At 48.2% G+C, this 14,611-nt stretch overlaps 1 protein-coding gene across 1 annotated transcript in view; it reads left to right on the top strand.

The window, feature by feature from the left end:
- The window catches only part of LOC133354887 (neuropilin and tolloid-like protein 2), an 82,123-nt gene that overhangs the window by 56,734 nt on the left and 10,778 nt on the right, over window positions 1-14,611 (top strand). Inside the window, exons 5-10 of the mRNA XM_061572039.1 lie at window positions 1,460-1,708; window positions 2,283-2,327; window positions 5,846-5,973; window positions 10,041-10,272; window positions 11,169-11,282; window positions 12,368-12,697. Coding sequence (XP_061428023.1) covers window positions 1,460-1,708; window positions 2,283-2,327; window positions 5,846-5,973; window positions 10,041-10,272; window positions 11,169-11,282; window positions 12,368-12,697 — 1,098 coding nt within the window. The remainder of the gene's footprint in view (window positions 1-1,459; window positions 1,709-2,282; window positions 2,328-5,845; window positions 5,974-10,040; window positions 10,273-11,168; window positions 11,283-12,367; window positions 12,698-14,611) is intronic.

The raw sequence follows: 14,611 nt of genomic DNA, 5'->3' as shown, positions 1-14,611 counted from the left end.
TTTATCTCTCCAGTGCTGATGATTGCACATCGCGTCAGGTATCAGTTTAAGGCAGGAGTCAACTCGAGGACTGGCTCAGTTAATCACTCTCCACTGACTTGGGTCGCCAGTGTTTGTATTGCAGTGTGCGCGAACCGCTGTCACCACTCTCTACACACACAGCAAAGACAAAGATCCCCGTATAGCCTTAACAGACTGTTGGAGCAAGTGCTGTTAGCGAGCACCTATGAAGGCCGGCACGGCACACGAGCGGATAGGTGGACAGCACCACGCTCGCTCGCATCGCTGCCCACGTGATCAATTTGCACGCCTAGCTTTAGGGGTGGGCGATCAGAGTGACTGAACAGGATGCAAATATGAGAGAGGCATTGAAAATAACAAAGGTATGTGAACTTTCTGAATCTTATAGAGTGAACGTACCCTTCTCCACAGCCCGATTATCCCTTGAGTTATTGGATCTGTAACACCAATTGATCTGTGTTTTGATTGGTCCTGTATGTCTCACTTACTTTGCCCATTGCTTCAAGCACTGAGGGTAGCTCCATGGGCCGAGTGCGATTGTCGAATTACTGTACTCGCTTCACTCATCCCCCGTCTTCCATTGTACAATTAGAGCCATGCCAAGGCCAGCGCACTACGGTCTGGTTCCTGCTTGGCACTGCAAATAGTCAGTGGAAAAAATGTAATACTCATACTATGAGGGCCCGTGCTGGCTCGGCTCAGATGTGCCAGTGGAAAAGGGGTATATATCTATACTAGCTTTACTACCCGGCTTCGCCCAGGACTTGGATTCACCACGCCCGGCCGCCTTTGTCTCCCCAGTGGCGATGTTCACACACCACACCAGTTCCTCGTTTGAGGCTGAGTCGACCTAGGGGAGGCTCAGGACCAGTTCAAATAATCGTCACCGGCGGTGGCCGTGAGCGGGAATCGAACTCGGGTCGCCGGGTTCGTAGCGCAGCGCGCTAACCACTACACTACAATGCGTTACACTTCCACATGCGCGGGTCACGTGACAGATTTGACGTCACAGCTCACTTGCTGTGCAAAAATTTTGTTGCATTATTGAGCCCCCCCCCCAAAAAAATCAAAAGTCTATTTTTATAATTTTTGCATGTTGTACAGTCTGGAAAGTACCCACATGGAAAATTTCAAGTTTGTTGCATGTCGGGAAGTACGCTAAACATTTTGAACAGACACACAGTAATCACAACTTTGCCTTTTATATATATGGAGATATACAGAGGATTTGTAATATGGACCGGCTTGTTTCCGGCAAGTTTCCAGCAAGTTTCCAGCAATTGTAAGAACGTGGCATTTGACTCGCGGCTCATTGCCGTGCTTGAGATGCCTACCAACGGTCTTCTCCAAACAACCCACCCAGCCGTGTCCTCCCTTAATTTGTCCCTGACCTGAATCGGACCCTAACCCCGACCCCTCTCCCTGCCGCACCCCTAAGCCCCGCCGCGGCAGCGCACGGAGCTGCACTTCGACGAGCCGTACTCGGTGGAGCCGTCGTGGGAGTGCAAATTCGACCACCTGGAGGTGCGCGACGGCCCCTTCAGCTTCTCACCGCTCATCGGCCGCTTTTGCGGTACCGAGCGACCCCCGCCCATCACTTCCAATGGCCGCTTCATGTGGATCAAGTTCTACTCCGACGGCGAACTCGAGTCCATGGGCTTCCGCGCTTACTACATCTTCCTGCCCGGTGAGGCGCCGCGACCGCCCTGGGGAGCAGCGCTGCCGGCGGGAGTGGCGGTTAGTGGGCGGCAGGGTGGCGCAGTAGTGAAGTTTTTATAGCCTCACAGCAAGAAGGGCTTGGGTTGGCTGCCTCTTTAGTGTGGAGTTTGTATGTTCTCCGGAGTGTGATAGTGATTGCGAGTGTGTGGAGTTTGTATTTTCTCCGGAGTGTGAGAGTGATTGCGAGTGTGTGGAGTTTGTATGTTCTCCCAAATGTGAGAGTGATTGCGAGTGTGTGGAGTTTGTATGTTCTCCCAAATGTGAGAGTGATTGTGATTGTGTGTGGAGTTTGTATGTTCTTCCCTTGTTCTGCATGGGTTTCATCTGGGTTCTCCGGGGTTTTTCCCCCATAGCTGAAGAAAAATCATGCAATGTTACTAACTCATCTTGCTGTGAGGCACAACTGTTTCCACTGGACCAACCCCTGCCTTTTTTTTTTATTTTGATATTTAGCCATTCCGATTTTAACGGTGTCTGGCTTATGGCTGTGTTCCTATATGAATGATGATAAAGCAACAACGATTTGCACTCTCCTCTTGCAGACCCAGATTTCAGCCACATGGGCAGCATCATCCACCCGCTCCCAGGTGAGTGCTCAGTTCACATCTAACACAGAAGGCCCTTGCCTATTAACATCTGGGGCGGTTCATCAGCACTGGTTCAAGCAAAGCCTGACTCTACCGATGAGATGCTGAATGGCGAACCCGGTCCAAATTTTGCTCGTGTCAAAATAATTCTGCTAAAATTATGCACTTCCAGAAGACGGTGTGGCTCGTATGTATGTATGGATGTTGAACTTCTTGCCAACCGTGCTAATCAGTAATGCGATTTGGGGATGTGTAAAGAATACTTTGGGTTTTTTTTTTACGTGGAGGGACGAATGTGGGAAGGAGGCGAGTTGTCTGCTTTTCTATGTTCTTCTGCTCCGGTCCCATCCACGACACGGCCAGAAAATGTTCAACTGGGAGACAATCATGATTTACGCAAATGGTCCAGGACAATGATACAGATTTCTCGAGACCAGGAATCAGAGGCAGATTTGAATCTTCTCAAAGGAGGTGGGGTGGGTGGAGGCCAGGGTGGTCCCAAAATTCCAAGTGTTTAAAAAAATACATAAAGCCCGATAATCATGCAAAAAGATCCCATGTATTTCCTATGGTAAATATAAATAAAATACCATTTTTCGCAGAGTCTCAATGTGGGTGGGGCAGCGGGTGCCTCCACTGCAATCTCTTCCCGCGCCTCGTACCCCCCTCCCCTAAGATGCATCACTGCCGTGGCTGTCCAGTCGAGCCGTGGCTGTCCAGTCGAACCATTGTGTTTAGGGGCGGCGCGGTGGCGAGATGTTAACTCCCTTGCCTGGTATACAGGATGTCGTAGGTTTGATGCCGACCCTTACGCTTGTATATTTGGATTTTGCATGTTCTTCCCGTGGTTGTGTATCTTTTTCTCCAAGTCGTCCAGTTTTTCTCTCCACATTTAGCAACGTGCATTTAGAGTATTTGGCTGCCATAAATCTCCACGTGATAAGCCACTTCGTTGAGCTATCATTTGAGGCCAGGTTGCTTCTGAAAAAGAGCTGTATAGCTCAGTGGACCTTACCTGGTGAAATGAAAACAGTAAAAAATAGTATAATCTATATTGGGGCTCTTTCTGGAGTGGACACCTAGATAATGCATACCTCTTAGACAAGCAGGCTGCCTGTACCTGCCAATGCTGTGTGCTCTACCTAGTCTATTTGATGGTTTTTGCACGGTGGCCGTCTGTCCCATAGCATTGGTTAAGAGGACCTGACCTCTGAGGTCAGCAGCTTTGCAGGAGCACGCCCATTTATAAAGCAGCCATTCCTCATTATCAGCACGGCCAGAGTTCAGAACGCAGCCGCTTAGACTGATAGTCGAGGTTGCTATTTAAAAAACCCAGAATTCTGTAACCAATTTGTCTCTCCTGAGCCAAGTACGGTTGATACTTGACCTGGTTTTCCCAGAATCATCCTTTTTGAGGTAGCTGCTGTCATCCTGGAACATCTTCCCAAGACATTCTCATTCCCATGTTTTTATGTCTGCTGATGAATAACAATAATATTACACCACTAAAGACGATGCATGCACACGTGTAGTTCTCCCGTCTTCTGGTATTGTGAGATGTTCCACTTCTCCCATGATTTATTCTGGTTTTTTTGTACCTCAAAGGTGACAACCATAAAGCCAGGTGACAAACGATATCACGGCAACCCCAGTGGCGAGGATATATTATCTCCCTCACCTGGTACGCAGGAGGTTGTGGGTTCGATCCCAACTCTGACGCTTATATATTTGGAGTTTGCATGTTCTCCCCGTAGTTGCATGGATTTTTCTATGGATCCTCCGGATTTTTCCTCCACATTTAGAATCAGCATGCATTGAGAGTATTTTGGCCGCTATAAATGTCCACGTGATAAGCCATTTATGCGATAAGATATTTACAGGATCTAACCCAAAAAACTATATTATGGATGTACATTTGGAGTCCGCGTTTTCTGTCTCCCCATGGTGGTCACGTGGAATTTTTCTCCAGGTCTCTCCGGTTTTGCCCCAATCCACATATGTAAACAACATGCGTTTCTATTATTTGGCTGAAACTATAAATTCCCATATATGGTGATAAAGAACTTTGATGATCTATAACTTGTGGCCAGGTCTCCTCTGAAAAAGAACGAATAGTTCAGTGGGCTTTACCTGTTAATATAAAAAACATAGCAAAATATCAATTTCCAATATTGCACAACAAAGACCTGTAAGGGGGTGATGGTTAAACTGTATATATTAAAACATTTACGCATATAAGTGCAGCAGCTTAGTTTGCAAGAGCACCGTGCAGCCGAGATCCAGAGGCATCTTGCGCACCCTTTGTGCTGCTGTGGCCATGCCTTTCTCCACGTATCTGCAACTGAGATCCAATGGGGTCTTGCACAACCTTCAGTTGTTCTCTTCCTGATTTAATCTGCTTCTTCTGCCCATGACTTGGCTGATGCTGCTGTTGCTGTTCTCACTTGCTTGAAAATCACCAGGCTTCTGCTGCTTCTTGGCTGATGCAGGCCTCTGCATCCCAAAAGCAGCAGCAGCAGCTTTTTCCACATACAAACAAACTAATATTCCATATACATCTATAGCCAGATAAACTGCACCTCATGGCTACATCCCATCCTTGCTGCCAAAAAACCTCATCTCCCAAGTTAAGAGTTAAAACTAAACTCAACTATTTGTATTTCACCAGAGACACAGATGCATCCATTAACGAGTGTAAGGACTGACATGGCTTTTGTATAATCATCATCGTGATGAGGCCCACAGACTGGTACAGCACACAGAATGTCTATTAGGTAGGCATTATATGGGTATCCTACTCCAGCAAGAGCCCCAATATAGATTATGCTAACTACTTACTACTATTTCTATTTTACCAGGTAAGGTCTATCGAGCTATATAGCTCTTTTTTCAGAAGCATGTTTCTAAATGAGGAGGGAAAAACCGGAGGACCCGGAGAAAAATCCCTGTGACCACGGGGAGAGCATGCAAACTCCAAATACACAGCAGGTGTCAGGGTGGATCGAACCTACAGCCTCCTGTATACCAGGCAACGTAGTTAACATCTTGCCACTGTGACATACCTGGTCACGTGACCATCCAATTGAGGCGATGCATACGGGCGATGTATTGCACACCCCACAGAAAATGGCAGTGGGAGCACGTTCGTGGTTCAAATCCGGAAAGGTCGCCCATGGTTACCACTGTGGGCGTATTAACTGTAAAATTACTACGTGTCGTCTGCTTCACAGTGGACATTTAACGATTTCCTGTGGCACCACTCGAAAAGAGGTAGGCCATTATGTGCCGGCGTCGTGATCCACCTTTGCCAAATTTGAAGAAAATTCCATGCAAATTACTCGGTAGGAATTACACACAGCAAACAACAGCACCCCTGGGCTGCGAATATACTGCTGTGTTGATGAAAGATAGGACGTTCACGAAAGCCTCGCACTGTAAGAGTGGCGTGAATACCAAATGTCTCAACTATATAATTATTTTAAATTTACGAGCGTAGCTGATGTCTGTGCGGTGTGCAGCGTGTGAGTTTGAAGTCAGCGGCGCGGAGGGAATCCTCAAGTCAGCACAGCTCGAAACCGAGAGCAAGGCAACGGCCAACGAAGCCATCGACTGCTTTTGGACTATCCGGGCCACCCCCAATTCACGGGTACCCTCCCATCCACAGCCACAAGAGTCCGCCTCGACGAATCATCGCCATCGTCGTCATCATCGTCAACTTCACCATCACTGTCATCGTGATCACAATCGCCGTCCTCATCATTGTCACCGTTGCATCGTTGTCGTCATCTGACGGTACTTGGTAAAAGTGCAGCCCTGCAAATGCTTGCTCATGCTACTGCTGGCAGAAGGGCCACCACTCGAGGGGGCTTTTGTGGAGGGTATTTTTGCCTGATCTTCCACAACTGCAAGACATCGTGGGAGAGGCTGGAGTACTCACACTTTCCCCCACCACACATCACCTACTGATCAACTAACTCTGGTTCTATCCATTTACACTACTGCATGAACAGAGGTGGTGGGGGGTGGAGAGGGTGGGGGATTTAAGAAGCTCGCACTATTGTTTCAACTGCCGCGCCGGGAGATCCAATCAAACTGGCAACTTCTGGATTGCAAGTGCAGTGTGCTCACCTCTACGCTGTGGCAGCATCCCTCTAACAGTATTAATACAGAACCCCAGTGAGTGTCCTATGGAGTGGCTAACTGATGCCTGTCATTGGAATGTGGAATTTCCACCACTTGTTTCGAGTCGTTTAAGCAGCCAGACACTTTCATGTTTTGTCATCAACTGAGTCCAAAGAGCCTTTTTTTCAGGAGGGTCCTGATTGGCATTGTTTGTCTATTTCCACGTTAACAATTGTTTGCATGTTAGAGGAAAGAGGAGTACTATACCCAGAGAAAATCAACGCATGCCAACATCAAAATATTTCCACCATATTCAATTTCACCGTCATCTTCAGTGTCACAGCATCAACAATTATAATCACAACTGCCACTAGTGAGCGTCACATCCCGATCATCTCATTAGGCAGCATCGTCCCTCTGCTCTACACTCAACGGCCATCTTATCAGAATTCCGTACCACCACTTCTATTACCGGGGTTATCGGTGGAGTAATTGTGTGATTAGCTGGTGCCGAGTCAACACTCTTCCGGGCCAAGATTGATTCGGAATTTAAGCGGAGTAGTAAAAAAAAAATCACCACTCATTTTATTCCACAGCCGCTGACGTCACGTCTCTCCACGGCCAATATCCTTAACGAGTCCTGCATTTAAAACCATCAATCTGGGCCGAACACGCTGGTACCGACGTCGCCCCGCTAAAGCTGGGCCCGTTTTAGATCATTCCATTACATTAGGACATTGATTTTGCGATGTTTCATCGCAAAGAGCCAAGAGCGCGCGTATTATTAAAATTACTGCGTTTGACCCGGAATATCGGCTCGGTGTCTGCAGACGTGAGCGTGTGTGCATGTCTGTGTAAATGTCTGTGTACATGTCTGTGTACAGACCGTTGTATGGCACCGCTGGGAGGATCTTTGTACGCGTGTTATAGGGGAGCGATTGTATAACGGTTAGCGCGCTGTGCTATGAATCCGGCGACCGAGTTCGATTCCCTCTCACGGTCAACAACAGTGGTGATTATCCCAACTGGTCCCGGGCCTCCCCCGAGGTCGACTCAGCCTCAAATGAGTTCCTGGTGCAGTGCATAAATATTGTCACTTGGGATACAAAAGTGGCTGGGCACTGTGCTCATAGGTGATTGCAAACAGTACCTCTGCCCCAACTTCCGTGAAAGGCTATATGGGGGATTGCTATCTTTGTCATAGTGTGATTATATGTGTGTAGCAGTGAGTGTATGTTCGCGTGTACTATTGTGTGAATACATTTTTAATGTGTTAGAGCATGTGTGTATATGTGGCTGTGTGTCGAGTGTGGTGCTGGCCACCGACCACCTCGTGCTACCGTGCCGGCCTTCATAGGTGCTCGCAAAAAGCACTTGCCCTAACGGTCTGTTAAAAACTACATGGGGGATCATTGTCTCGTGTGTATGTTTGTATAAGCGCGTGCCAGTGTCGTGCTTGGATGTCCCATTTTGCTTCTACGTAAATTGAAGCAATCGACAGTGCTGTATGGATCTGAAGGATAATTCAATCAATTCGTTAATACGGGGGTCTCGTTAATAGTGAGTGGATGCATCAGGCTGGAGCAGTGAATTAAGGAGTGGGATGTCGGCAGAGGTGGCTGGGGTAATGGGTGTTTCAGAGCAGAGCCAGCATCATTTAGATGCTGTGTTTAATCCATGCTAGCCGCCAGTGATTAAACCAGTTGCTCAGGCGTAGTCACTTTGATTATCACAGCCTGGTCACCAATGGCTGTACAATAAAACAATAAATTGGTTTTACACTTAATTTGGATTCATTCCAGCTCTGCGAATTAGAAAAAAAATCGCTTTGACCATCATGTGATGAACATTAAGTTTGTGTAGTCGTGTGGGCGGGAAGGTGCTTCCCCCTAGCATGTAAATAAGAGGGCGCTTGGAAGGATGTCGGAAACGGTTCAGCGCGTCTTCTGTGGACCGTACCCTACGAGAGCTCCCAATGGATTCCAAATTCTTGCGTTGCGATGCCAATATCGAGAGAAAGGTGTAAAAACATGTTTTTAAATATAAAATCGCAATACAACATCCCTCAATATTTTCATTAATCTAGCTTTTCACTTCATATTACCCTATGTGAGAGCTAGATTTTGTAAATATATATGGAGGTTGACACACGGTTGACTCACGCTTGATCAAAGTAGAGTATGATAGAGCGCCCATCCATTGTTGAGTAAGCACTGTTGATTCTGGTTCACAATTCGATTCTAGATCATGTACATCTAGCAGCTGATGGACAAGTGCTGTACATGCCAGGCAGTGGTGGTGGTTTTGCATTTGGCCTGTAATCCAGCGCTGTGGAAGCAGCGAGGGTAGGTGGATCACATGAGTGTTGCGAAACTCCCTCCCTGTGTGCGTAGAGGATGTGCCATACCCCGGTTCACCAGGAGAAGGCGATACAGCAGAAATGTGGACTCCACCTGTTTCATCTGTATGGGATAGAGCGTTTCCTCCTCATATGTGGGGTTTTTATGGATGCTCATGTTTCCTCCCACACATGAACACTCATGAATTGGTTGACAACACCTTAACAGACAGAGGGCCGCAGAGCTTGGGCAATTGTTGGTCCTGGCTCATTGCGTGGTTGCCTTCCTGCTTATCTGTGGTTCCTCCTCGCTCGGCGACGCGTTACAAGCTGACATTATTTATGACTGTGCAATGTTGTAGGTGATTGGATGGCTCTAGAGCAGGAGTGGGGAACGTCCGGCACCGCGGGCCGTGTAAGGCCCCCAAAATCATTTGGTGTGGCCCTGCCAAGGCAACCGCAGGCGGGACTCGAAATCAATAAATCTAGGAGCAAACCTGGAAAAGCAGTTGCGAGTAGAAACATCATCAATACCAGCTAACATCACACGCCTCACCAAAGATAAGCAGTTCCAGCCATCACATTAGAGATGAGTTAATTAAATGTTTGACCAAATATTACAGGCTAACTTTTTTACTTGATAATTTTGTATGGCCCGCAAATGATGTTATAAATATCCAAATGGCCCTTGGCAGAAAAACGGTTGCCCACCCATGCTCTAGAGTATTGGGTCAGTGGTATCATCATTAATAAAGTCCCTGAAATTGGGAATGTATTTATTTGCGTGAAGGCGAGAGCAACAGGGGTTTCTGTGATTGTCCCTTACGCGTCGTATTTATACTGTTTATTTATATTTTTTGCTGTGAAACTTTGTATTTGTGTCAGATTCGTTGATGTTTTTCAGTTATTTTATTTTTCTTCGTGAAGATATTTAGTGCCGTACTTTGTTTGCATGTGTCTCCCTTGCCATAAACGTGTTTCACCAATGGCAAAACAAGACGGACACAATACAGATGACAAGACAGTACAGACAAGAGAGGCAGTACGGATAACCCAGACAGTATATAAAGTACACACTCCACAAAAAAAGCATTCCTGGATTGAATTGTGACCACCCAATCGTGACAGTTGGTGCAGTCAAGCTGGGTGGGTAAATGGTTACAAGCTGAGTTACGATTTTCCTTTGCCCACCCCCGTCCCTTGCCCACCCCCGTCCCTTGCCCACCCCCATCCCTCGTACTCACCTTACCCAGATCTACCTGCGCTTCCTCGACTACCAGATGCACCACTCCAACGAGTGCAAGCGCAACTTCATCGCCGTGTATGACGGCTCGCGGCTCATCGACAACCTAAAGGCAAAGTTCTGCAGCACAGTGGCGAGCGATGTGATGCTGCAGTCGGGCCTGGGCGTCGTGAGGATGTGGGCTGACGAGGGCAGCCGCACCATGACGCACTTCTCCATGCTCTTCACCTCCTTCCTCGACCGTACGTGCTCAACATCGAATGCGACAATGCCCCATCGACTTCCCTCCCCCTTGAGAATATTTTTTTTCTCTCGTGGTTGCGAAGTGCACTAGGCCCAAGCGGCCAGCAACAAACAGCACGATTAAAGTTGAACAAAGTAACGGCTAATACATTACTGTACTTGCTATGAGCAAGGTCTTAAAAGCATCTTCATGCCAGAAACCAGGAACTCATTTTGAGAAACGAGGAAGTCAGAACCAGGCAGTCAGAATGAATTCCTGGTTTCTCACCAGAATACGCCTAGACACAGTTGCAAGCCAAACTTTAAACTAAAAATTTAACAATTTTTCGTTATCTTTTTCAGAAGCGACCTGGTCACAAATGATAACTCAGCGAAGTGGCTTAGCATCCAAATACTCTAAACGCATGTTGATTCTAAATGTGGAGGAAAAACCGGAGGACCCAGAGAAAAATCCACTCGACCACGGGTAGAACTTGCAAACTCCAAATAAACGAGCATCAGGGTCGGGACCGAACCCACGACATTTTATCTACCAGGCGAGGTAGTTAACATCTCGCCACTGTTATATCCAACAGCTAAATTTGGTTGCGAGATTTGTTCTTGAAACTCACAGATTAATGAGCTAGAACACGAATTGGCATGTTAAATGTTTGTACACACAACACATTTAATTTATTTAGCTATGTCAGGTAGTGGAGGGTGCCATGACACAAATTTGGCCAGACCACTAAGTGGCCTAAAAAAACTAATCTATTGTGAGTCATCGTAACATTGGCTACGAAACGAAAATGCATTACTTGTCAAGAGGTTGCTGTCGTTGGTTGGGTCTTTTGCTTTTCTCGTCTCATCTCAGTGTCCTCCTCACCCCCCCCTCCCCCACCATGCTGGTTACCAGCCCCGTGCGATGGCAGCATGTTCTTCTGCCACAGCAACATGTGCATCAACAGCTCGCTTGTGTGCAACGGCGTGCAGAACTGCGTCTACCCTTGGGACGAGAAGCACTGCAAAGGCACGTGCACGCGCACACACACCCTGGCAAATGCGTGTACAAAAGCAAAGATCTCCCATATAGCCTTTTCAGGCTGTTGGAGGCATGTGCTGTTAGCGAGTAGCACCTATGAAGGCCCGGTATGGCGCACGTGGGAATGGTGTGACCAGAATCATGCCTGGCCACATTTGTCTCCCCAGTGCTGATGTATGTACGTATGTTGAACTTCTGTCGCACCATACGTAGCCAACCGTGCTAATCGGAGGTGCGGGGAAGGACAACAAACTAAACACAAAAAGCTATTCTAAAGAAATGAGTTTTCAATCTAGATTTAAAAGTGCATAGCTCCAATGGCTTCCTAATATCGGAAGGAAGATCGTTCCAGATGGTCGTAGAAGCACATCTGAAAGCGCATGTTGAGGTAACCATCTTTGTTCGATGGCTAGCCAAAAGTCGCTTCTGTGAGGATGAGTGTAGTTCGCGTGATGGTGTATGCTCCTTGACGAGATCAGCGAGGTATTGTGGTCCATTTGTGGCAAACAGTTTGTGTGTAATGAGTGCAACCTTAGAAAAAATGTCTGTTGACACACTCCGCCTGGTACTAATTTACGGCTGAGTCAACCTAGGTGAGGCCCAGGACTGGTTCAGATATTCATCACTATGTTAGCCGTAGCTGGGATATTAACTTTGTGTTCGTAGCGCAGTTCGCAAACCTTTGTACCACCTCTCGTGACCTGCAGTGTGGTGGCTATAGCCTTAGGCCCTAATTTATGCCCTCCGTTCGACGTTGGAGTAACAGCTGAGCGATGGAAGCCATCAGAATTATTTTAGGATTTTCGATTACATCATTCATACAATTTTCCACAGCTAAACTTTGGAACAAAAATGTGTTTTGTTTAAAAAATGAGTATAGCGAGTGATTTATGTTTGATGGAATTTACATTTGTAAATTTTACACCAATAAATAAAGGAATAAATGTTTGTATGATTTATTTTGCAATATGTAATAGCGCACATACTTTGGGCCATTCCCTGCAATCAGTCTTGGGGCCCCCTCATAACCTTCACCCCGGCCGTGTCCGTGCCTCCTTGTTTCCCCTTTGCAGAGAAGCGCAAGGGCAGCCTCTTCCAGCAGATGACAACCACCAACGGCACGCTTATCGGCGTCTGCTCGGGCCTCGTGGTGGTGCTCATCGTGATCTCCGTCTACGTGCAGCTCAAGCAGCCGCGCAAGAAGCTTCTCCCGCAGCGTGGGACGAGCACCGGGGCCTGCGGCGGTGCCGCCAGCGGCTCGGGCAGCACTGATGCCGCCTGCCTGCAGGAGGTCCTGGAGCCCCCCCTCTACGACCTCTTCTCCACTGCCAAGCCCAGTGGGGGGCCGGCACGTGACGGCAGAGGGGACGGCGCACGCAACCACGGCACGGGCACGCTGACCGGTGCGTCTGTGTAGCGCTCACGTGTGTTGGTGGGTGGGTGTGTGTTGTGGGAAGCGGTAGTGTAGCAGTTAGAGCACTGTGCTACGAACCCGGTGACCCGAGTTCAATTCCTGTTCTAGACCAACACCAGTCCTGGGCCTCCCTTAGGTCGATTCAGCCTCAAATTAGTGCCTGGTGCCATATGTCTAGATCTCCATGAGGGATACAAAGGCAGAGTGGGGTGGTGCTGGCCACCCACCCCCTCGTGTGACGCGCCAGCCTTAATTGGTGCTCGCTCACAGCACTTGCTATTACAGTCTATTAAGGCTGTACGGGGGATCTTTGTATTCTATATATGAGTGGGTGAAGTGTGTTTGTGTCTTCAGATTGAAAGAAGACAAACATTCTTTGCTGGACATATAAAAGATGTGCCTAAACATGTTTAAAGAGGCTACTTAAGTGGCTTCAGAAGTAGTTCATATTCCAGGTCTGTTCTCTGACACAGGGTGGTACACTCCTCGCTGAGAGAGTAAACCAGCAGTAAAAAATTACACGTTATCCCAGTGGGATGCTGGCCTGGTGTAATGTTATCGCACTGGACTTAAAATATAGTGGTCGCCACAATTAAAACAATTACCACTTTTCTTAAATCCACGCGGTATTAATGGGTCCACAACAGGCAATCAATCTGTAAGTCGAGTGTGGTGAGGTGAAGTGTGGGTACCCACTTCATCTGTCTGGCCACTTGCAGAAGACTCGGCCGAAAAACCCTCCAGAGAGGCTCTCATGAACTCGCTTGAGCGGACGCCCTTCTGCCAGCAGTGGCGGGAGCAAGCACTTTCAGGGCTGCCCCTTCACCTGTACCTTATCTCAGTGGTGACGTCCCACAACGGGGTATTCGTCTTCCCACCAATCCACCCACATGTTCTCCCATCCACTCGTTCACCCACCCACTCGTTCACCCACCCACTTGTCCACCCACCCACTTATCCTCCCACCCACTCGTTCACCCACTCGTCCTCCCAAACACTAATTCACTCACTCGTTCTCCCAACTACTCGTTCACCCACCCACTCGTTCTCTCAACCACTCGTTCACCCACTTGCTCACCCACCCACCCATCCACTCACTCATCCTCCAAACACTCGTTCACCCATCCACTCGTGCACCCACCTGTTTGTTCACCCCCCCCCCTCCCCACTCGTTCACCCACCCACTCAGTCACCCACACACTTATCCACCCACCCATTTGTTCACCCACCCACTTGTTCACCCACTCACTTGTCCACCCACCCACTTATCCTCCCACGCACTCGTTCACCCACCCACTCGTCCTCCAAAACACTCATTCACTCACTCACTCGTTCTCCCACCCACCCGTCCATTCACCCACTCGTCCACCCACCCACTTGTTCACCCATGTACTCGTTCACCCACCCATTTATCCAGTGCCGTCACAGCCCGGCTGTGAGCAACTGTAAAATATTTTCAGCACAAAGCAGCGGCTGCTTGTTTATTTTAAAAAAACGCACCCACAGGCTCACACATGCGCTGCTAGAAGGCAGCGTGAACTGCCCACACTCGACCTTATTTGCATCCCAGGGCTTTTTGACATCTGTGCAGATAATTCACTGCTGCGCCGGATATTAATGAGGGGCTACAGTCATCGCAATCTGAAGGCGGGTTCTCTCGCTCTGCTCCTGTGTGTGCACGTGCGTGTCTGCATGCATGTGTGTGTGCCCGTGGGTATCACGGTGGGCGACTCCTAGTCTATGGAGTTTTAGCGCAGTCGTTGTCGCAACTGCGCGACAAACCCGGCAACCCGGGTTCGAATACAGTTTACGACCAATAACAGTGGCGAATATCTGAACTGGTCCTGGGTCTCCCCTAGGTCGACTCAACCTAAAATGAGTACCTGGTGCGGTGTGTAAACAT

The sequence above is a fragment of the Lethenteron reissneri genome, chromosome 49, assembly GCF_015708825.2.
Source record: "Lethenteron reissneri isolate LAM-NWPU_2019-01 chromosome 49, ASM1570882v1, whole genome shotgun sequence".
In the NCBI taxonomy this organism is placed as follows: Eukaryota; Metazoa; Chordata; class Hyperoartia; order Petromyzontiformes; family Petromyzontidae; genus Lethenteron; species Lethenteron reissneri.
Note: the sequence above shows the minus strand (reverse complement) of the source record. Positions and strands in the feature narration are given on the sequence as shown.